This window comes from Mustela nivalis (genome assembly GCF_964662115.1).
Source record: "Mustela nivalis genome assembly, chromosome: 3".
NCBI classification, from domain to species: domain Eukaryota; kingdom Metazoa; phylum Chordata; class Mammalia; order Carnivora; family Mustelidae; genus Mustela; species Mustela nivalis.
In genome coordinates, this window is record NC_139022.1 from 179,505,032 (window position 1) to 179,528,167 (window position 23,136).

Sequence of the window (23,136 nt, forward strand, 5' to 3'; positions counted from 1 at the left end):
GCAAACCAGCCGGGCTTGTGCCTGCGAAGTGCTGAGTCCAGACCTGATGCTCTTGGACGCCCCAGGCTGTGGGGACGGGAGTGTGTGCCGGGACGTCCCAGCCGCGGCACTCGGGGGCAGCTGCTGTTCTTGAGAAAGAAGACGCGTCGAGGTGTTTGTCTGGTCGCCGCGTCGGGAGGGAGGGGCCCAGTAGGCAGGAACCAGGGCCACGTCTACAGAGCCGCTCCGCACCCACGCTGGGCTGAGGGCCTTCAGGCCGTGGCTGCCCGGTTTCAGAAGGTTCTCTGTTCTAAGTCTGGATTTTTAAAACAACTTGCTTTAAATTTTTAAAATATGTAACAGCCAGAGAGAAAGACGGATTCCGCAGGTACGGTGTCCTGTGTCTCTCACGCGGGAGTCTTTGCAGAATCCGTGAGGCTTACCTGTTGTCTTGTGGGCAGAGCCGGGGGGACCAGCCCAGCCTCCCAGGGAGCCGTTTGAGGCCGTCCCAAGACCCAGCCCCAGAGAGCAGGGTGCCCCCCCAAGCCCTGGAGGCCCAGCACGGGCTTGTTCCTGCCCCCCAGACCCAGACCCCAGCTGGGCTGCGCGCCACCCGTCTGCACCTCGCTCTGCCTCGGGGCACACACGGGACGGGGCGGGCTGACTGATTGGGGCTAGTGGATTCTCTCTGTCGTATTGGCCCCAGAGCCACAGCCCTGCAGGGATGTCCCTCCGGCTGCAGGGCCATGGGTCCACTCCATCGTGCTGCGGGCATCTGGGCCGGGAACACCACCGAGTGCCCAGAAGGCTGGCTCTTCCCCTCCTCGGCCTCAGGAGCCCATCCTCGTGGGTGCGAGCAGACCCGCGGTCAGAGCACCACGGGTCCTGTCCACTTTGGATCTGAGCACCCTCCATGCTGGTCCCTCCGGGGCCCCGTGCTCACTTCGTGGGTAGCACCCCCACTGGTCAGGCCCCAGGCACCCGCACACCTGTTAGCGACTGTCCACCTTCCACACGTGGCCGTCCTGGAAACTCGTGCCTTTCAGATGCTGCCATCCAGCTGGGGGGAAGATAGGAGACCTGGTCTGTCCTTCTGTCTCTGAGTCACCTCGGGACCTGCCCTGGTACCCCGAGGAGCGGGAAGCCCTTCCCTCTGGTGCGGCTGGCACCTGTCCCACAGGCGACCTTTGGCTCACTGTCCCCTGCTGGTGTCCCAGGTGACGTCCTGCTCTGCTGCTACCAGCAACGCCCACGCAAGCCGCTCCGCGGGGAGCTGGACTGGGGCTGCCAGCCAGCCAGGTGCGCCCACGTGGGCCGGTCCCCAGCCGTCCCCCGCGGGGCAGAGGGCCCAGCACACGGCACGCGGCTTCGTGGGACTGGACTGGCCGGAGCTGTCATTGTTCCCTGACCTCTGCCAGAGCCGGGGGCCCAGGGCTTGGCGTCCGCCTCGTGGCGACGCCGCTGAGCTCCGGCTGTGAAACACGTGGGGCTGGTGCCTGTGCCGTCGCTGGGGGAGGGAACACGGGTTCTTCGTCACCCGCGCCCCAGCGGGGTCTGCGGTGACAGGGTGGACGGAGCGCTGCCGCGCGAGCAGTTTTCAGCCGCGGCCTGGGCTCCGATGGCCCGGCTCCGTCCCCCACGGCCCGCGGGCGCTCCCGTTGTCTCTGACCCCACGGAATGCGGTTCTCCGTGACGTACTCGTCTGTGTCTCCGCAGCCTTTGGAACGGCGATGATTATTCTCATCCACGGGAAGGCACTTCGGCCCCGGAGCAACCCCTCCCCGTGGCCTGCCCACCGCCGTGCCGAGTGCCGTGAGGGCAGCCGTGCCACAGGGCCCGGTGCTCGCCGTGTGCTCTGACTCGGCCCCCTGGGCCTTCAGGCTGCTGACCGCGTTCCTGGCAGGGCCGTCACAGTGACAACCGCCTTCGCCGCGCCCCCACAAGTACCTCCTACCAGCAGGTGCTGAGTCGGCATCTTGTACAGCTTGGGGGGCCCTTGATGGTACCAGGCCCGTGTATGCTCTGGGGGTGCACAGCATCTGGGGTCGTGGCTGGTCCATCCACTCCCGGCAAGGACCCATGTTGCCGCAGTGACCCAGTGACCGTTGATGGCGTGGGTGAGACGCTGGGGACCCGAGTGCACTCCAGCGTCCTCTGTCTCCTACACAGTGCGTCAGCAGCTGCGTGTTGTGAAACCCAAGACACTGGGACAGCTGGCACAAAGACGAGGTGAGTGGGCAGAGAGGAGGGCGTGACCACCAGGTGCGTCTGAGCTGGGCTCTGTGACCAGAGGGGCCTTCGGTAGAGAGTTCCAGAAGACAGCCCGCTGGTGAACTCACTGCACTCGGTGAATGTGTGACATCGGATCTGGAAGATCGGAGACACGCGGGCTTCAGCAACAGACGCTTCTGTCCCCCGGTCCTAGAGACTGGACGCCCCGTCTCCAGCCTCCTCCCGAGGCCTCGCTCCTGGGCGTATAGACGCCGTCTCTTCTAGGAGCCGTCTGCGTGTGTCTGTGACTTAATGTCTTCTCAGAAGGACACTTGCCGTGTGGAATTAGGGTCCACTCTACTGACCTCACTTTACCTTAATCCCCTCTTAAAGGCCCTGTCTTTCAGATGCACCCGTTTCTGTTGGCGTGTGCTGTGTCTCCTCCACGTGGGGTGGGGGGGTGTGCGGGACACTCCTGGGTCCCCCCTCGGCTGCCCTGTGGGGTGGTCTCATGACCACATGGGCCGGCGTCACACTCGGGAGCCCACGTCCCTCCAGAGGTGACCAGTGAGGCGGGGTGTGTGCAGACGTGCGCATGCGCCTGCGTTGGACGCAGGGTGTGAGCACCCGTGAGCTTCCCATCAGTGTGACGATCTTACCGGTGCTCAGACTGTCTGCCGGGGGGGCTCCAGGGGGGCTCCCGAGTCCGGGGACCTTTGTCTCCTTCCCTGCTGTCCCCGGTCACCCTCCACGTTTTCTGCCCCAGCCCGGAACAGCTTCTCCCAGGAGTCCTGGCTCCTTTGGGCAGGAAATGGTGTTGAGAGCCCACAGGCTGCCGTGACAGGCCCCCTGAAGCGGGGCCCCCACCAGGGCCTCCTGGCGGAGCGTGCCACAGGAGATGCTGCTCCGGGACACAGGAACCGTCAGCTTGCGTGTCCGTGTCTGGGTAAACCCCTCCTGACGGACCACGTGTCGCAACCAGCTTCCACGGAGCGTGACCTCACTCAGCCGGGGAGCCTGCATGCAGGGCCTCCTAGAAGGGGCTTGTAAACCCTCGGCTCGCAGGAGGGGCGACCCCGGGTTTATGTGACCTGGTGCCCTTGAGGGTGGCCGGGCTGCTGAGGGGCAGTGAGGCCACAGCCTTCGGAGCTCTGTGGAGGGCGCGGGCCCCATGCCCCCAGCCTCTCCTGCTTGGTCTGCAGCGAGCACCCCTCCCGCATGCATGCCTGCTCTGCTCCGGCCCCGCCCAGGGCCATCACCGAGAGCGCAGCCCGAATTCCTCCTCCCCGAGGCCCCTGCCCCCGCCCCTGCCTGCGTCTCCAGGGACTGCCGGCCACCCGTCCCTGCCAGTACAGATCACCTACGGCTGCTGACCACCTCGCGGCTCCACAGGGGGCTTCTGTGGGAGGGATGTTGGGGGCTGTCCCTGCCCCCCCCAAGCCGGGGGGTTGTCCGAGTCAACCCCCAGACCCAGAAGAGCTGGGTCTTTGGGTTGTGGGAAACGGATCCCTGCCCTCTCCCAAGGGGACCCCCTGCCTCCCTACAGGTTCCCTCCCGGGGACCTTGATACTGGGGCTCTGTGATTCCATGGCCTTGCCCTCCAGGCTGGCCGAGGAGCAGAGGTGCCCACGGCTGCCTCAGGGACGGTGGCACCGTGTCCACCGGGCTGTAATCATGGTGCCCGTGAGCTCTCAGCAGGACTGCCTACAGGCAGCCGGGCCGCTGCCCGTGCTCTGCTCCGTGCCCTGTTTTCCAGCCCAACAGGACTTTCTCCCAACGTCTTTGCGGTGACTGTGGTCTTTCTGCAGCCCCAGCACACTTGAGAATGTCCACGTGGCTGACGCAGCATCCCTGGCTGTTGTCCCGAGGCTGGAAACGCTGAGTCGGCTCCGACAGGCTGAGGGGCAGGGCCGGTGTAGGCAGGGTGTGCTGGACAGTGAGAGTGCCAGGAGGCCAGCGGCCAGGCCACAGAGCCCATGAAGACAAGTGGACCAGGAGGTGTAAGCAGGAGAACAGGAAGGTCCACCCCAGGGGCAGCTTAGAGCTCAGAACAAGTGGTCAGAGCCCACAGAAGATTCTAGAAGGGGCTGCATGAAGCCTTCCGTGTCCTGCCTCTCCTGCAGACAGTTTCCCCTCCTCCAGGGCCAGGCTGAGCCCAGCGTAAACGCATAGGCCCTCTCTTTGCCCAGAGGTGAAGGCAGAGCCCTGGGGTCCCGGGGCGCAGCCCAGGCAGGTCCCCCACACCCCGTGTGCTCCCGAGGGCATTCACCTCCCCCAGGCAGTTCACCCGGCACTCGGCGAGTGTATGTCTGTAGAGCCGCTTCCTGCCCCAACCCGCAGGCCAAGCCACAGCAGTTCACTGGAGGTCTGTGACTCTCAGACCACGTTGCGTGTCCACCTGCCCTCGTGGGGGGCGTGTCTGCAGAGGGTTGTGGCCTGCGATGGTTGCTCACGTGTCCTTTCCCTGCTGGCTGTGAAGCTTGGAAACCCGACTGTTCTCCTGGGTGCACGTAAGAGCAGGCACCTGAGTGTTTCATCGAGGGCTGAAGGTGGCCACGTTCTGTGTCCCATGGGGGATGGCCGAGTGAGCCCTGTGGCTGCCGGCCTGCCTACGGGGATGTATGTAGTTAACTAAGCCACGTGAAGAGCACTGGGCAGGTCCAGGTCGCACTTCCCTGGCACTGCCTTCCTGGGAGCCCTGGGCTCCCCTCGGAGCCCTGACACGGTCCGTGGTTCAGAGATGCACGGGGTAGGACGGCCGTCGCGAGCTCTCCTGGCGCCCGGTGCGGTGCCGTTCTGTGGCACACACCTTCGGGGAAAGGGAGTGGCTGGTGTGTGGTTGGTGGAAGAGCGCGCCGGCGAGCCGGGCTTCCTGCTGCACCTGCCGCGTGGGACCGACCTTCTGAGACCTTCCGTCCGCGTGCTTGCTCCGCCGGCACACGGACCCAGCCGGCAGCGGCCACCAGTCGTCTAGCTGGTGACGTGACCGTGCGGCTGGAGTGCTGCTCCGAGAAGGTCTGTGTTCTCAGCGCGCCTGTGCAGAGAAGCACATCAGAGGATAACACGAGGGCCTTTACCTCAAGAAGATAAAAGGGACGTTAGAGTCGGCTCGTGGAGAGAGACGTCTCACAGTAGAGACACAAGTACGTGGCCCAGCGGCTCCGTAAGCGGATTAACATTCTGGAGAGTCGCCGAGACACGGGTGACAGCAAGTACGCGGCGTGGCAGGGCCGGGTTGTGCTAAACGCCAGGAGGAGGCAACAGGCGGCTTCGCTCCGTTACCTTGAAAACACAGCGGGGAAGTAATGGGCAGAAAAAGATTTGGGACTTTTACGGAGGATTTTCTCTGACAAAACCCCTGAAATGAATTCAGGCAGAAATAGAAAATCTAGATAAATAGTTAAAAAAAAAAAGAAAAGAAAAGAAAAAACGAGCCCTGGGATCGTGTATTTTGGGAGAAATTGCCTGGAGAAGCTTTGCTCCCCGGTGCACGGACGTCCCCGCTGGGTCCGCCCAGAGGGAGGCCGAGGCCAGGCCTGCCCCAGACGTGCCCCCGGACGCGCGCTCGCAGGCGAGCTCCGCAGCTCCGGAGAGAAAAGATTCCCCAGTGGGTGGCCTGCCGGCCCGTCACCGAGGCCTCACGGAGGAGCCCTGTGGGTGTGGCGTGTCGCGCGCGTGTGCTGAGTGAGTGGGAGCAGTGTCGTCCCCCGCGCGACGCAGGAGGGACAGTGGCTGAAGCTCAGCTCGCTCACGGCTACAGCAAACGCCACTCCCGAAGCCGGGGGGTGGGAAGATGTTCTCGTCCGCCAAGACGTGTGCTACAGCCCAGAGGAAGCGCTCAGTTGACAGGAAACGTCCCCAACGTCCCCCCGCAAGACAGATCTGCTGTCGCTGCTGCTGCCCGGCCCGGAGGCTGTGGCCCCGGGTGGTGACCGGGACTGGACGGGGAGGGGTGGGGGTGGCCACCCAGCTTGCTGTCCCCTGCCGGTCATGGGGAGGTGCCGGTCACGGGGAGGTGCCACGTGCGGCGGCCCGGACCCCACATGACCCAGAGTGTCAGATGAACGCTGGGCTTTCAAGACGGTGTGAAAAAGTGTGAAATACCTCATTTGTAATTCTTGTGCTGAGTCTGTGCCGAGACAAGGGTACTTGCAGTACGTCGGTGCAACATTGACTCCTTCTCCTTTCCACACGCGGCACTAGACCGTCTCAACTTCACACCTGCTTGCGCCGGTGCCGGTCTCCACAAAGGACCCCGCAGAGTCCGCGGAGGGTCCGTGGGGCCCGTCAGCGACGCAGGAGCGGGTGACCGGCGCGCGGCCGTGGGGCTCCTGGGCCTGGGCCAGCCGGGCAGCCGGGAGGCGTCACCGCGCACCTTCTCTTGGCCTTTGCTGTCCTCCCTGCCGCAAAACCCACATGTCTGAAGTGTGTGTTTTCGCAAATATATAAATTGTGTCTGTTGATCGTAAATCCCTTCCAAGTTTTAAGTCCTGTCCCCTGCCCCAGCCCTGTTTTCTGACCGACTGCCTGAGACTCATTCATCCCAGAAAGCAGCGTTCCCGAGCACGTGGCCCCTGGTGAGAACCAGACCGTGGCCCTGTGCGTGGGAGTGTCCCTCCACCATGACGGGCCCTGACGAGGCCCCTCTGGTGAGCCCCGAGTCCATCCTCACCACCGCGTGGTGGCAGCTGTCCCTGTCACGGTGGGGCCTGCCCGGGCCCACGGAGGCCCCCCCCACGGCATCTCCCCAAGCAGACCGAGGGGATGCGGTGCCGCCTGGGGCTGCTTGTTTGAGACGAGCAGCTGCGTCCTGTGCTCTGCCCGCAACATCCTGGAGCTGGAGAGTCACGGGGGGCCCCTGGTCTGCCTTGTGCTCCACAGCCTGTCTGAGCGGCTCTGCACCTGCTGCCCTCCGCGTGGCAGCCCCACGCTGGGAGGGACTCGGGAAGGCTCAGCAGAGCAGGGCGCGTGGGCTGGGCTGGGCCGGAGAGGGGCCGGGGTCGGGGAGCCCCACTATCCACCTGCTGCTCCCAGCCTAGGGCCTTGAGGCTGAAGTGGGAAGGGGCGCGGCACCACGGTCGGAGACCCTCGCGGGACACCCCTGCCCACGCACCCCCCCGTTGAGCAAGGGCCGCGCCCTGGGCTGGGGCAGGCGCAGTGTTTCCGCGTGGGCCTGGCCGGCTTCCCACGCGGGGCGCAGAGGACGGTTCCGTGGTGACCTGGGCCAGCGTCCCACGCGGGGCGCGGAGGTCGGGTTCCGTGCTGACCTGGGCCGGCTTCCCACGCAGGGCACGGAGGACGGTTCCGTGGTGGCGGACTCGGCAGTGACCTCAGCTCTGTCGTTGCAGGTGGTGCTCATGTCGCTGACGCTCTTCCCGCTGCGGCTGCTGCTCGTCGTGGCCACGATGCTGCTGGCCTGGCCCTTCACGTTCTTGGCGTCGCTGCGCTGCGTGGACGGGGACCCCGAGCAGCCCCCGGCCGCCTGGCGCAAGTGAGTCCCTCGTGGGCAGCCGCTTGGACGTGGCCCTCCGTCCTCCCACAACGTCTCCCGTCCGGGACGCCGTGGCGGGTCGGGGTGGCCGGTCCCGTTCGCTGGCACCCGCTGCCCCCATCCCGCTCTGAGGGGTCCTCCAGGGTCCCGCAGGCGACCTGGCCGCTGCCGCCGCGCCCTCGGCACCGAAGCCCCCCACCGTGTTCCCACGCCCCCAGCCCCCGAAGGCTGCATGTCAGCCAACATGTGTCCCATGTGCTGGTCTGGTCTCTATGGGCTCAGGTGTCCCCTTGTCCCCCCGTGGACCCAGAAGTTCCCTTGTGGCTACGTGTTGAGTAGCTGGAAGGCCACGTTCTGAATGCATCTTTTCTTACGGCTCATTTGAGAGCGCGCGTGTGCACGTACGTGTGTGCACAAACAGGGAGGGGCAGAGAAGGAGAAAAAAACCCTAGCAGGCTCCCCGCTGAGCCCAGAGCTGGGTGCGGGGCTCCGTCCCAGGACCCTGAGACCATGACCTGAGGCAGAGCCCTGTGTCCAACGCTCAGCAGACCAGGTCACTGGGCACCCGTTCTGAGCACACCGTAGCTGGAGACGCAGCGCGGGCCTCAGAAGCTTCCCTCAGAGTGTCCCCTCGCTCCTCCGTGAAGCTGCTAGTGAACCAGAGCATCCGCCGTCGCTGAAGAAAGCGCCAGGAGGCAAGGACCCTGATAAGTATCTCTGGCGTCTCAGAAGTTGTCGTTCTGTTGAAAGCCGCCCTCTGTCCGCACCTCTTGTCACCCTCTTGGGGTCCTGGAACAGTTGACGCAGGAGCAGAAACGGCAGCCTCACACAGGGCTCCCTCTCCCCAGGCCACCCCTGGCCGCTGCCCGGTTTACACACAGTTTCACTGGCGCTGAGCCCCTCACGAACACAGACGCTGTGTGGCCCACAGAGCCCTTTGCTCCCGGCCCTTCACGGGCTTAGCAGATGGGCTCAGACCTCCTCGGCCTAGGAAGCGTCTGGCCGGCAGGAACACGGTGCCCCGCAGAGGCAGGTGGGACCTGGCACTGGCCCTTGAGGCTGGTTCTGTGGACGTGCACCTGCCCTGGGCACACGTGACCATCACACGTGCAGCAGAGATGGAATTTCGAGTCATGGGTTTGCCCGTGAGCTCGAGCCCGTGAGGAGTGTGCATGGCCCTGACCGGGAGCCCGCACGGTGGATCCTGGTGTGCACCCCTCCCTGTGTTCACGTGCTTAGACCACGTCAGAGTCCAGTACACCACGGTCTTCCTCCCTGGGAGACCCGAAGGCAGGCCGTGATCCGTTCCCATGCCAGCTCCAGGGTGGCACCTGGCCTAGGGGTGCTAGCACGTGGGTCGGGAGTGAGGGAGTGAGTGTAGGGGTGAGGGGGAGAGGGACTGAGTATTGGGAGAGAGAGTGGGTGTGGGTCAAGGGAGGAGAGAGTGAGTTGGGGGGCCGGAGAGGGGGAGGGGAGGGGGGTCCTGTCGGCGGTGGCCCCCCCCGGGCGCTGGGGACATCACCGGCTTTCAGTGCTCCTTCTGGCTTGTTCAGATTCCTTAATTCTCTGTGACGGACATGCTTTACCTTGAGGATTTTCTTAAATGTTTTAATCCTAAAATACGAGTTTAGTGTCAAATATATCATCCAGCAAAATAAACCTGGACCAGACAGGAATCAGAATTTCGGTCTTGCTAGGTTGCGGATCTGTAGCTGGAGAATTTTTGACCGATGACGGATCTAAGAGGTCGGGGTCTGGTGATAGGGCGGCGTCCCTCCGGCACTGGTCTGCTCCTCTCCTCTGCTCCCCCCGGGCTGGGCTCCCTCCTGCCTGTTCACGCGCCCCCTGCGGATTCTCTTTGCCAAGTGCGGACTCCGGGCTGGACTCCGTTGCCCCCGGGCCGGCTCCGTGCAGCTCTGCTGGGCTCGGTGGATGATACGGGGGCCGCCAACTGGCGCCCACGGCCCGGCTCCCCAGGTGCCGCATGTGCCTATAGTGTGCGCCCAAGCGGCAGACTTCAGGGCAAGATATGGACGCGTCTCAGGGTTCGTGAGAGCTCTGGGTGTCTGCGTGTGAGGGGACCGCACAGTGCTGTGTTCACGTGTTTAGGTTGTGCAAGCCTGTGTACATGCCTGTGCGGGTGTGCGGGCCTGTGTGCAGTGCCTTCCATGAACACATGTGTCTGTGTGTGGGGGCGAGTGTGGGTGTGTGCATGCAAAAGTGCATCGTGTGTGCAACCATGTATGTGCACATCTGTGTCCACGAGGGACACATGTGTGTGCGCACACGGATAGACAGGCTGCTGGTGGGCACGAGCCATACGCCCTCGAGGTCTCCGTGCAGCAGTATTTTTCAGGAACTCCACGCGCTGCCCTGCCCTGGGTCAACACAGAGTGCCTTCAAGGAGAGCAGGGTGACATGTGCCTGACGTGGGGACCGGCGAGGCGGGCGGAAGAGGGCTTTGGAACAACAGGTTTCGGCGTCCGCAGGCTGGGATGAAAGAGCCCTCGTGGGGTCCGGTGGGAGGCGCGGGGGCCGTGCTGGGCGGGGCCGGGCGGACTGGAGTCGGTGATGTCCCAGCCCGGAGGATTTGTGCTGGAGGCGTTCGCGTCACTCAGACGTCTTAAGATAAAAGCCTCCGGTTCTCGATGAAAGGAAGAATGAGACAATCCCACAAAGACATATACTCGGAGTTCCTTCCAAACGACAAAGGACTGTACACCCCAGAGCGTCTTGCAAACCTGACCAGCGGCCGGCAGTGTCCTCTGGCGGCTGCCCCTCGGCTCACATGCTTAGAGGGTGTCGCAGCTCCGGCCACTGGAACCGCGTGCCACAGGCTGGGGCCTAAACGACAGAAGGTTCCGGAGGCCGGCGGTCGGGAGTGCGCGTGCCGGCACACGGTGCCCCTCGCTGGGCTCCCCTGGCCCCAAGGAGAGCTCTGGTCTCCCTCCTGCCAGGAAACCAGTTCCCTCGCGCCGTGACCTCATTTAACCTTCTTTCCAGCTACAGTCAGACTCTTGCTTTGCCTGTATTAGTGCAGAATGGTGAGCCCTGAGCCTCCCACCTCTGACCCCCTCGTGGTCTCGCCAGCTTGCTGGGGTCACGCTGCCCCCCCAGAGGGTCCCGGAGCCCCCGCTCCCCACATGTCCCTTTTCTGCCAGGTGCAGTGCTTTCCTGCACGCTTTTTGGGCATGATCTATCTCCGGGGCCTGGTTTGGGGGTTTTCTTTCTTTTTTTCTCGTTTTTCCCTCCCAAGATTTCCTGGAGTGTAGGTTTTGTCTCAGGAAGAGGACAAGCAGGAGAACCCAGGTGCATTTTGAATGTGTCTTCATGTGTCTTCGTTCCCCCCTCAATGCTGATGGGGAGCTGGTCTGGGCAGAGAACCACGGATTCCAGATCTTACGGCCCCAGAGTCACAAAGCTGCCGGCAGCTTCGGCGGTGCTGCTCAGGGAGTCTGCTTGGTACTCGCTGCGAGTTGGGGACCCTTCTCTCTTCCCCCCGGAATCGGATCAGTTTTCCAAGGAAGTCGTAGGAGTCTGTCGTCTTGTCTGGAGTTCGTTCTGCTCCCTGCAGAGGTGCTGAAGGTCTGTCTGTCTTCAACTGTAAGAAACTGTTCTCTTCCTGTCTGCACTGCTGTCCTTTTTCTCCGGCACGTTCCGGAGACCTCCAGCCTCCCCGGGAACAGGCTCCTGGGGGCCTGGATACTGGATCGCTCAGAGTGTGTTCTTACTCTCGGCCGCTCTTCACGGCGCCCGGCCCGGGTTCCGGGACAGCCGAGGAGAGCGTGGACGCCAGCCTCCCTTCTGGCGCCTTCCACTTCATGTCCTCACGCCAGAGTCTCTTCTCGGCCGCGTGGCTGGTCGTGCTGGCGTCTCGGGTTCCAGGGTGCCCCCCGGGTGACGAGCAGGGGAGGCAGCAAGGGCCGGCAGTCCCTGCTGGTGCGTGTGGATTGTCTCCCGCGCCACCGCTCCTGGGAATCACTCCGTGAGCCCCTCGGGCTTGTCACTGGCCACCTCGGCCGCGGATGGGCTGACGGAGGCGGAGGTGTCAGGCGGGCTACGGTCCACGCGGGCATGGTTCTGAGGCCTGTGTCCAAGTCTGCAGGCTGCAGGGCCTCACCGGGGCTGGGACTCCTCCGAGCCCCCGAGAGTGTCCTTGGGGGTCCTGCGTCCACTCTCTGCTCCCGTTTCTGTTTCATGCGGTTTGGCCTTTGACCTGGGGTGGGGGTGCCTCTCACGGGCACACCGGGATTTGGTCCCCACTTACGAGTGGCTCCCTCCGTGGGCCCCTGACTCTGACTCCCCCGGGCGGCTCTCGGTCCAACGGCAGCCTCCCCCAGGCCTCATTTCTCCTTGCGTACCGGTGGCTGTCTCGTGGCTTTTGTAGGAACGTGTTCTTATGCAAGGTAGCGTGTGTGCCGAGGAGCGTATTTAAGCATATGCGGCTGGACAGATGAGTGCGCAGCTGTGGTCACGCCCGGTTCCGGAGACGGCGTCGGAGCCCGGCCCAGCATCTCGGCATGCGCCACGCGGCGACTGGTCGCCGTGCACGTGGGGGCCTCCTGCAGGAGCTCCACGAGGGGCACAGGGCTCCTCTGGGCTCGGCCCCCACTCAGCGCCGTTGGGCCTCCTCTTCCGGAATTCTCTTGAGACAGTTTTGAGCCCCATGGGGGTCAATCCAGTGAGGTTTCGGGCTCGTGCTTCTGTCAGGCAGTCTAGTTGTCTGCGTGACACGCGGCCCCCCTTCTCCCTGGGCTGCGGAGCTGGCGGCCGGGGCCGCTCGTGGGCGCCTCTGTGCACTGTCAGGGATGTGGGTCCTCGTCCCTCTGCAGCCAGCGCAGGTGGGGGGGGGTTTACGGGTCTGCTCGCTCGCACGTGTGAAAACAAGGAGGAAGCTGTTCGGTTAATCTGGACTGGTGGCTATTTAATTTCCCACATTTATCATCCATCGAGTTTCGTCCAGAAGAGGGTTGCTTTAGCAATGGGGCATCGGGTCACCGATTCCCAGACCTCAGGACCCTCCAGGGCGGGGACAGGAGTGGCTCGGTCTCAGCCCCAGCGTCACCCCCTATTTTAATTACGTTCCAGATAGTTTAATGGGTTTGTTTCATGATGAATCACCGTCCGGCGCTGGCAGCCCCAGCGGCTCCCACGTGCCGTGTCCTTGCTCTGCTGCACAGCTCCGGACTCCGCGTCGTCCTCGTGCTGCTGTGTCGTGCCGCGGTCAGCACTTCTGTTTTCTTGGACAAATTGATAAAAAGGCATCCCACGGCCCGTCTAGTAGAGGGGAGGGGAAGCCCAGCATCTCTTGTTTTCTCTCCTCCGGACACCCCAGTAGCCGCTGTTGGGGGTCTGGAGGAGCCTGGAGCGCCCTGGCTGACCGCCGGAGGTTGGCACTGAGCTCCCAGCGTCCCTGTCCCCACGGTCGGCCTTGCGCTGGCGAGCTGAGCGCGGCGCCCTTGACCCCCAGCTCCGGCCCGGCGTGACCGCAGCACTGTCTCTTGCAGGGTAGTGGATTTCCTGCTCAAGGCCATCATGCGCACCATGTGGTTTTCCGGAGGCTTCCACTGGGTGGTCATGAAGGGTCAGCAGGCCTCTCCGTCGGAGGCCGCCATCCTCACACTGGCTCCACACTCCTCCTACTTCGATGCCATCGCTGTCACCCTGACGATGTCGTCCATCGTGATGAAGGCGGAGAGCAGAGACATCCCGATATGGGGAAGTGAGTGAGCCCCCCCGGGAGTGGGTGAGACCCCCCAACCTGCTGGGGGTGAGTGAGACCCCCCCATCCTGCTGGGAGTGAGTGAGACCCCCCCATCCTGCTGGGAGTGAGTGAGACCCCCCATCCTGCTGGGAGTGAGTGAGACCCCCCATCCTGCTGGGAGTGAGTGAGACCCCCCATCCTGCTGGGAGTGAGTGAGACCCCCCCCATCCTGCTGGGAGTGAGTGAGACCCCCCATCCTGCTGGGAGTGAGTGAGACCCCCCATCCTGCTGGGAGTGAGTGAGACCCCCCCCATCCTGCTGGGAGTGAGTGCCGTATTCCCCCATCCTACCCCCCGCCCCGGGAGTGGGCAAGCCCCCACCCTGCCGGTCAGTGCAGGTCGCACCCACATGAAATAGGCAGTTGCCCTTGAGTCGAGTCTCGTCCCTCTGCTGCGGCTTCTCTGTAACGTTAGTTCTCGTGGGTTTCAGTGGGTTCACACGCACACGCATGCGCCTACACACGCACACACACACGTCCTCAAGCGTCATGTGTCCAAGTGGCTGCTCAGGTTTGGTCCGTGGCAAGTGCAGGCCCTGTACCCCATGGCCATAGAAGTGTCTGTCCCCGGGCACTGGTTACAGGGACCGAAAGCCCAGGTGTGCAGGAGTCCCTCGGCCACGTGAGAGATCCCCCGGCTCCTGGCATGAGAGGAGAAACTTACACTTGCAGTCCCGGAGCCAGAAGTCAAGGTCAAAGTGTCCAAAGCCTCGCTCCTCCTGAGGTTTTCAGGGACGGTCCTTCCTGCCTCTTCCGGCCCCTGGCCCCCAGGTAGCCCCAGGGCTGTGGCGGAGTCCCCCCTGCCCCGCCCCCTCCCCCCAGGCCTCCCCTGCATATGTCCCTGTGCGTCTCGCACAAGGACACTTGTCTTTGGTAACCTAGGGTACTCTCATCTCCAGGTACGTAACTGATTACATCTGCAAAGACTGCTTTCCTGAACAAGGTTTCACGCACAGGTCCTAGGGCTTAGAATGTGGGCACATCATTTTGGGGTGCACTGCACCATCACTAGGAACTCTAGGGAATGCGTGGGGTCACTTTACAGATGAGAGCACCTGCGTCCTCCCAGCCAGGCCCACGTGCCGGAGCTGTCCAGGTGCCCTGCAGGGCCAGCCCACCCACTCTTGATTCCTGTCCCCTGCCTTCTGTTCCTGGGCTTGCCACCCAGCCCTGCTTCCTCTAGGCTGCTCCTGGGGGAGGGGAGGCCACACCGCCGTCCCTCTCCTCTGCCTGCCTCACCGTTCAGACCACGAGTGCATCCGCCGAGGATTCTGGTCCGGCGGGAGGCACGTGCTGCTGGTGCCGCAGCGCCAGGGGCATAGGGTCCATACCCTGACCGCCTCCTTGGATCTCTCCTGAGTTCCCTGCTTGTGATGGTGTTCGGGGGCTGGTTGCGAGGGAACATGGTGTACGTTTTAGGTTCTTTCTAGGAAGCGCTGAGAGGGTGTCGTAGGCTCCCGAGTGTGAGGCAGCGTGGGCCCCGACCGAGGGTGCGGGAAGCCACTTCCGTTCTGTAATTTCATTGCGATTCCCTCTTTTCGGTTTTAAGCTTCAGGCTGTGGAATGTCAGCATTCTGGGGGAAGTTCTGGGATTTGGGGGCCACCTCCCCCTCCGTCATGTACACATCACACAAACCCTTCTCGAAGCCTTGCCTTCGGTGACGGCTCAAATCCCAAGTTAGCGTCATGGGGACTCACGGCTGCACTTTGTCCTCCACATCCCAAGTCAGGGTTCGAAAGCCAACTCCACTGGCTGCATGTCCTGGGGGCTGCGAGGTCAGAGCAGAGCTCCACGCCCCCCACCATGGACCGAACCTCGGGAGGGCCACCAGCCTGCCGTCCGTGTGCGGGGCCCCTCATCGTGCGTCCCAGTCACGTCAGGGATGACGTAGAAAGAAGAGTGTGGGAGAGCCGGGCCGCCTGTTAGAGGTTTCAGTTAGAAGTCCCGCACGGCACATCCCAAGTCGCATTCCCTGTTTCCGGGTCTTGAAGGTAAATACACCTTCAATGTGGCTGAGGCTCCTCCCACCGTGGGGGCTGGAACAAGCCCCTGCCCCACCCCCCCAGCTTCCCAGCCCCATGCAGCACACGGCCGGCCCCGGGCGTTCCCAGTGGCCCGGGGCGTTCCCAGTGGCCCGTCCTGGTTCTTCTCATCCTTGTTGTTTAACTCGGTGCTCCTGGATCCTTCGACAGCCCACAGCTTTGGTAGAGGGATGAATGTTAAAAATATTCAAAATATTGTCCCTTTCAGATTTGTGACCACCAGTTAGAGTGATCAGCCCAAGGATTTTTTTTTAAAGATTTTATTTATTTTATTTGACAGAGATCACAAGTAGGCAGAGAGGCAGGCAGAGAGAGAGGAGGAAGCAGGCTCCCTGCTGAGCAGAGAGCCCGATGCGGGACTCGATCCCAGGACCCTGAGATCATGACCTGAGCCGAAGGCAGCGGCTTAACCCACTAAGCCACCCAGGCGCCCCAGCCCAAGGATTTTTCTCATTTTTACGTCGTTGGTTTACTTCCAGTGTCCTTTCTGTGGGCCCTTGGGCGTTCACAGATGCGGGCGGTGTCAGAGGTGACCGCGTCTCATGGTCTTCAGGCAGGACAGCGCCCCAGGCCCTTGTTCCCAACAGTGCGTGGGGCTCACGGAACGTGTGGCCATATTTCCCGTCTGTCCTCAGAAGCAAGCTGTTCAGTTACGAGGTCTCCAGTGGGATTCACCTGGGGGTCCCCAAAAAGAAGGGGAGTCTGGGGTACCAGTCAGAGGATGAAACCCCGTCATCCTCGGAGCCCAGAGAGCCTCTCCCCACCTCCGCCTGGAGCTTCCGGCGCGTCCATGCATCGTGAAGAGGCAGCCTCTGCATGTCACCAGAAAGGGGCACTCGTGACGCCCGACCCTCTTCAGTGAGACCGGCCAGCCTGCCCCCCTCCTCCCCCTCCCTGGAAGACAGCGCAGAGCTGGCACGGACAGGAGGAAGCTGGGCTGCTTCCCCGTTGTCCTGTCCTGGGGGTCCCCTTGGCCCTTTCCCCACGTGCTGCTCCCAGCGCCGTCCGCAGGAATCCGCGAGAACGAACAGGAAAGAAGATTCCAGGTGCCAGAAAAAACATCACTGAGCCCCATGTGCAGCCTAGACTGTGGGTCCTGAGGGCATGACCATGTAGAGTCTTTTTTTTTAATGAATTTTAAAAGGTCTTTGCCTTTTGGAAGACCTCCCAGGAAGAAGAGTCCCGACACACGATTCCTCGCGAGTAGTTAGAACGCTCAGAAGTCCGAAGCTGATGTCGGGCCCAGCGGGGATGTGTCTCACTGCCACGGGGGTGCCTGGCCACTGCGGCCGCCCACTTGTCCTTCCCAGGAGAGGACGCCTCGCTAAGGACAGCTGTCATGTCAGCTTGGGGGTTTCTCTTCTAAGAAGTGTGTCCCCGCCTTCAGAACCTCGGGCACAAGAGCCGTGGGGTGGGCGCTGCTGTCAGGTCTGGTCACAGGAGCAGCGACCTGCCGCACCAGCAGTGCCAAGGTGGTCAGGACCGCCGCCATGTGAGTGCCCTGGGGCGCCCGGAGACAGCAGGTGCTGATTCTCTTGCTGTCCTGGGGGCCGGCAGTCCCGAGCCAGGGTGTGAGCAGGGCGGCTTCTGGGGGGAGGCCTTGTCCGGCCTTCGTCACCGTTGGCGGCTCCCCATCGTCCTCGGCGTCCCGTTGCTGTGGTCACGTCACTCCGGTCCTGGGCTCTGCCGCCCCGTGGCCTTCTGCATCCACGTCCTCCTCCATGCAAGGACACCGGGCGTGAGTCCGGGCTCACCCTGCTCTGATACCACGTCATCTTAACGTGACTCTCATCTGCAGACGCCCGATTTCCAAAGAAAGTCACAGTCCTCAGTGCCCGGGGTCAGCGCATTAGCCCGTGTCTTTGAGGGAGACGGCTCTGCCCGTGACGGGCTGGTGGGGTTTAAGCCATGTGCCTTGGGTCCTTCCGACTCTGGAGCTGTTGACCTGCCCCCAGCTCCCTCTTCCGCGCACAGCGGGGTCAGCCTTACTGCCCTTGCTCTCTCCTGCTTTCCAGGCTGCAGACACCAGTGGCGCTACTTTCGACCTTGCGGGCTGTGGGCAGCATGCCATGGTGTGAGGGAGCCGCGGTGATTTCCCTCATCCCCCATGATTGGGCATTGACCTGACGCCCACCCTCAGGGACACTGCTGCCCTTGGGGTGTCCCGGGGGGCTCGCCACTGCCCTGTGCCTTGGGCGGCCCCCTGTATCTCTCTGAACGCGGCAGAAGCCGTGCGTTCCCACACCAGTGCCTCTCCTCCCCGGGCAGCTCTGATAAAGTACATCCGGCCGGTGTTCGTGTCTCGGTCCGACCAGGACTCCCGCAGGAAGACCGTGGAGGAGATCAGGAGGCGCGCACAGTCCAATGGAAAGTGGCCACAGGTAATGCAGTGAGCCTCGAGCTGGGGGCCGGATTCATTTCATTTCATTTGTGTTTGACGAGGGCATGAGTTCAGGATCGTGCTGAGTGTCAGATACTATTGGTCCTGAAATTGTAAAATTGGGGCAAATGAGGCAGGTACGTGTGTCTGATGTGCCCAAAGCGTCTTTCCTAAAATGACTGCTTGGCGATCCCCGGACCCGCGGCAGTCACGGCCTCTGGTGCGCGCCAGTCCGTGAGGCGTGGCTGTTTGGCCCTGAGAACCCCGGGCCGAGCTTGTCCGTGTGAGCCCGGCTCCCCCGGGAGCATCAGGATGGACTTCAGCGGGCGGCCGGGCTGCGGCCTCGGCCGATGTCGGCTGTATTTCTTCCAGCCGAGCCTCGGAAGCTGGAGTGCCCTGGGGCTGTCTGGGTCCTGGGTGCTTGGAGAATGGAAGACCCGGCTGCCAGGCACCCTCACCCGCGGGCAGCCCCCAGGGGTCGTGACGTCTGGGCTGCTCGGCTGCTGCCCCACGTCCAAAGCAGCCACGTGGACTGTAGTCCCTGTGCTGAGGGGAAGGTTGAGTTTCTGTCATGTGGCTGGAGGTCAGCAGGAGCCAGAGGAATTCAGGAGTCCCAGCGGGGATGTGTTTAACCACTGGTTCTGCGGTTTCTAGTTGCTGGCCCAGCTGTGCCTCGGCTCTGGCCCTGGCCCCGACACCTTCAGCCCAGGGCCGTCTGCTGTGTGTCTTTGTCGCGCTTTGCCCCTGGGGGGACCCCGCTGCGTGCTGGTGGTACATCCAGGTGGTGGCAGCTGGGCTCACGGCGGCCGCGATCAGCCCCGCGCACACACTTGGGAGGCGGGTGCCGGCCCCCAGATTTGTTGTAGCGAACTCCTGCCCAGGGAGCACGGCCGGGCGTGCTTCCACTGTGTGCCTAAACCGTGCTGAGAATGACGAAAATATCTCAACGTGTATGGAGTGCAGAAAGCAGACTATTTCTGGATTACGTTCCTTTAAAGCTGACCTTTTCTCTTCTCATTCCAAGATAATGATTTTTCCAGAAGGAACGTGTACCAACAGGACCTGCCTCATTACCTTCAAGCCCGGTATGTAATTTTCTTAAATTCTCTGTTTTTCCTCCTTGAGCAAGTCAGGGAGACACTCTTGGGTCCCTGTGAGCCTGCGGTTTTCCCTGATGTGACTCAGCCCACACCCCCATTGAGGAAACCTTCCGGGCACCCAATGACCATCCACCAAGAAGGGGTAGCAGAAAACTCGTTTCTCCGGGCCCGGCATGAGACGTGCAGGGAGAGGAACCCAGCCGTTGAAGTAAGATGACGCCCCTTTTTCCTGCAGGCGCCTTCATCCCGGGGGTCCCCGTGCAGCCCGTGGTTCTGCGGTACCCAAACGAACTGGTGAGTGTGTTTTCCTGGGACTGTGGTGAGTTGCCTGTTGTCACGGGTCACCAAGCGGTGGCCCGTCCTCCCTGCCAGTGGGTCCTGCTGAGTTGACGTGAGCCGTTCCCCCATGTCCTCGGCAGCCTTTGCTCCCGGGTCACCTGGGAAACTGTGTCTCCGAAAGGCTGGAGACGGCGGGAGGGAAGGGAAGTGAACGAGTCTGAACCGAGCCAGCCTCTGCCGCTGCGTCTGAGTCCGTCGGAGGGTGTCCCCTGTTCTGTCTGAGCAAAGCGCAGGAGGGGGCGTCTGGGCCCCGAGCGCCTGGTGATCTCGACGGGGCTCCGGCTCGGGGGAGGCAGGAAGGCCATGGGTTGTGGCCAGAGCCTTGCATGGCATCCGCTTCCACATCTGTCAAAGCAGCCGCAGCTGTCCCCTTCCCCGGGGGCCCTGTGGCCATGCCACATCTGTTCAGCTCAGTCAGCCGCACTCCCGGTGCGGGCCCCGAGCCCCTGCGGGTGCCGCTCGGCACCCGTTGCGTCCTGCTCGGCCACGGCCCCTCCAGGTGTGTGTTTTGCACCCGCACGGGCATCAGGCTCTCCCGGCCAAAGCTCGTGTCCCTGGGCCCTGCCTGGGTGTCGGCTGCCCTGGATTGTCGATGGAGGACACCGAGGTGGGTTTGCTCGGTGCACCGAGCTTTCTACCGGTCACCGTGTGTCTTTATGACGACAAAAAGGAAACTCAGCAGCCCCAGAACCGTGGGGCCCGGAGCTGCTCATCTAGACGGCAGCATGCTTCCGTGTGACACCAGTGGGCACGAGGGGCTGGCCGCCTGCTTCTGGCCCAGACCCGGAGGCTCCCAGATTTGCACAGCAGACCCTAAGCCTCCAGGTGCTGACGGCACAAGAGGTTCTCCAAGGGGAAAGCGGTCGGTCAGTCCGTGTCGGTCAGAACCCGCCGCCGCACGAACTGACGGATACGGGGCTTCTGACGGTGCGTCCCTGAAACAGAAGAGCCGCACTTGTTCGCCAGTGTCTGACGAGAAGAGCGTCATCGGCGGGTGGAATTCTAGATTTTCTATTTTTTTTTAAGCCTATTTCATAGGCTTATTTTCAGCAAATTGCCTTTACTGGGTTATTCCAGAAGCGTTCAGCTTAGTTGTCAGAGAAGCAGCATGGCCACTGTGTGCCCTCAGCCCGTCGGTCTGTCACGGACCTCAGCTGCCCAGTTTCAGGAAGGGCCTCCGCTCCCAGCTGGGCGCACGGACCCATGCGGAGGAGCCGCGGCCACGGGCAGGGAGGGGGCTGGGGTATCCCCGGCGGCGGGCGGCTTTTCCGGAGCCCATGGGAAGCCAGCAGGGGGTGTCAGGACTTTAGAAGAAAGAAGCTCACTTGGGACCAGAGTCAGGGCAGAAGCAGGGTCTGTGCCCTAGTGCCCCCAGCTCAGTGTCTAATGTGGCTGAGACTGGGTGGGGGGGCGCTTTGGGCGCACTTAGTGCCTCGCAGTGGTTTCTTCTGCTCCCCTGCAGGCCTGGGCTCATCTCTGGCCCTGAGTGGAGGCCAGGGCCTTGGGGGTCCGCGGTCGTGTGGGTTGGAGTGAGCCTCACGTGGTGGGCGATGGTGATGGGGGCAGCAGTCACTGGGACGGCTCGTCCAAAGCAGGTCCTGGGCTGTGAACTGATGTTGGCAGGGACACCTTGAGCACAGGGGAGGCGGGAGAGCGGAACTGGGGCGCCAGCTCAGGCAGACGTCAGAGCTGCCGACCTTGGAGCCGTGGGGGGAGAGGAGTGTATCTGGGTGGCACCCGCCTGCTCCCCGGTTCCATAGTGGACTTGGGAAGAAGAGGGTACCGGCGTTCTCTGGGGTCAGAGGTGGGCCAGGTCGAGGGCCAGGACAGACGGCGGGCACGGCACAGAAGGAAGGGCTCGCGTCGGGACTCCCGGTCCCTGACAGCCAGGGTGATGTGTTTTGCTCCTTTCTTGCCCCCAGGACACCATCACGTGGACATGGCAAGGACCCGGCGCGTAAGTCAGACCCTATGCCGTCACATTGTGTGTCCTGTTCTGCGGGAAGGCACAGGGGCCACTCAAGTCGCTGCCCTGCATTCTGGTTACTTTTGCAAATGTGGAAGCTCTGAACACAGGTGCTTGATGGCAGCAGTTAGATTCTGCTGCTGCAAAAACTAAGTGTGCAAACCTGGCCTGTTCACACACTCCTGGATTCCAGGACCTAAGTTAACGGTCTCCCACTGCAGGGGAAGGTGCCTGTGCGCCTTCTTTCCTTCCCACATGTGCCTGTTGGCTTGGTGGCCACCGTCCCACCCGCGGGCCGCAGCTCCTAGAAAAAACAAAAGAGCTGCAGGGACAGCCCTTCTCTTGAACAGCTGCGCAGGGGAGGCACGAGGTTCTAGGACAGCAGGCCTCCATGGTACCAGTATTTGACCTGGCACAGCACAAGGGTGAGTGGTGGGGCCAGGCAGAGCCCTCCCAGGGCCCCCGGGTGAGGCGTCTGGAACGGATGCTGGGGGGTGGGGGCGAGGGGTGCCCTGAGAGGCCGCATTTGTGGCCCGTAGCGTTAGCATTGCTGGATGGTGAGAAGCAAGGGGGCATCAGGGAGAAACGTGTGAAGAGGCTCCTTCGGGCCCTGGTGACCAGGCTTGGGGCTGGTGATGATGGTCAGAGGTCGGGTGTATAGAGAGAGAGTTTGGATCACAGTTGCCCGATGTGGAGAGGAGTCTCGTGCAAGGACAAGAGGCTCCAGGTGGCTCCCCATCTCTAACTTCTATAGAGAGAAGGCTGGTGATGCTTGTTCTGAGGTCTGGAGCTCAGGGGCTGACCTTGCAGATGGCACGACTTAGGACCTGTTGAGTCTGCATGGCCTAGGGATAGCCAGGTCTGGGACAGTGTCACGTAGACGAGGTTTCCTGAGCCAGAGGACACACGTGGGGAAGGGGCACCTGTACAGCAAAGGACAGCCGCAGGAGGGGGTGCATCTGGCGGGGCCAGTGAGGAACCCCGTTTGAGAAGGGTAGCCCCGTTCTCATCACAGTGTTGAGGCTTGGCCTTGGCCTGAGGGGGCATGGTGTGCCCTGAACAAGGCAGCTGCCCTGCAGGGGCTGGACATGGGCATTGGCAGAGTTCACCCCAGAATTGAAGTCATTTTTTTTTTTTTACGTTTTTTTTTTTTTTGACAGAGATCACAAGTAGGCAGAGAGGCAGGCGGGGGGGCAGGGGGAGCAGGCTCCCCGCTGAGCAGAGAGCCCGATGTGGGGCTCAATCCCAGGACCCTGAGATCATGACCTGAACCAAAGGCAGAGGCTTTAACCCACTGAGCCACCCAGGCAACCCCAGAATTGAAGTCATTTAATTAAAAGACATTGAGAATCTTTTAACCAAAGCTGTAAATCTGTTTGTTCATTTTTAAGGTTGGAGACCCTGTGGCTCACACTGTGTCAGTTCCACAATCGCGTGGAAATCGAGGTTTGTACAGACGCGCATTCAACAGCCTAACGCTCGGGCTCGCGAAGGTTCAGCATCAGAGTCCAGATGCGGCGTGATGCAGTGTTGCGTCGAGGTGTCTGTAACTGGAGTGTCACGTAGTGTGAGGTCACAGTCTGCGCACAGCCAGCACGAGGTGGCCTCTGGTGTGGTCTGTGCAGAGCAGGTCGGAGACCGAGCCAGGTGATACACTGGTATACCGGCCGGCTCTGGCGGATGCGGGGTTAGCTGGTGTCTGCGGGGTTAGCTGGTGTCTGCAGGGAACATAGCATGTGGTCAGAACAGATACAGTGTTACTCAGCCCTTCCTCCTTGGATACTATGGCCTTGTCCCTGCGGATACAGTGTTGCGTTGTCCCTGCGGATACAGTGTTGCATTGGACAAAGACAACTGTGACCTTT

At 62.4% G+C, this 23,136-nt stretch overlaps 1 protein-coding gene across 2 annotated transcripts in view; it reads left to right on the plus strand.

The window, feature by feature from the left end:
• LPCAT1 (lysophosphatidylcholine acyltransferase 1) overlaps positions 1-23,136 on the plus strand; it is a 45,535-nt gene that overhangs the window by 11,872 nt on the left and 10,527 nt on the right. For both annotated transcript variants that reach the window (XM_082724567.1, XM_082724566.1), the window contains exons 2-8: positions 7,539-7,681; positions 13,189-13,403; positions 17,755-17,867; positions 18,891-18,951; positions 19,202-19,260; positions 21,228-21,262; positions 22,663-22,717. In XM_082724567.1, the coding sequence (XP_082580693.1) occupies positions 7,548-7,681; positions 13,189-13,403; positions 17,755-17,867; positions 18,891-18,951; positions 19,202-19,260; positions 21,228-21,262; positions 22,663-22,717 (672 nt within the window). In that variant the 5' untranslated portion in view covers positions 7,539-7,547. The remainder of the gene's footprint in view (positions 1-7,538; positions 7,682-13,188; positions 13,404-17,754; positions 17,868-18,890; positions 18,952-19,201; positions 19,261-21,227; positions 21,263-22,662; positions 22,718-23,136) is intronic.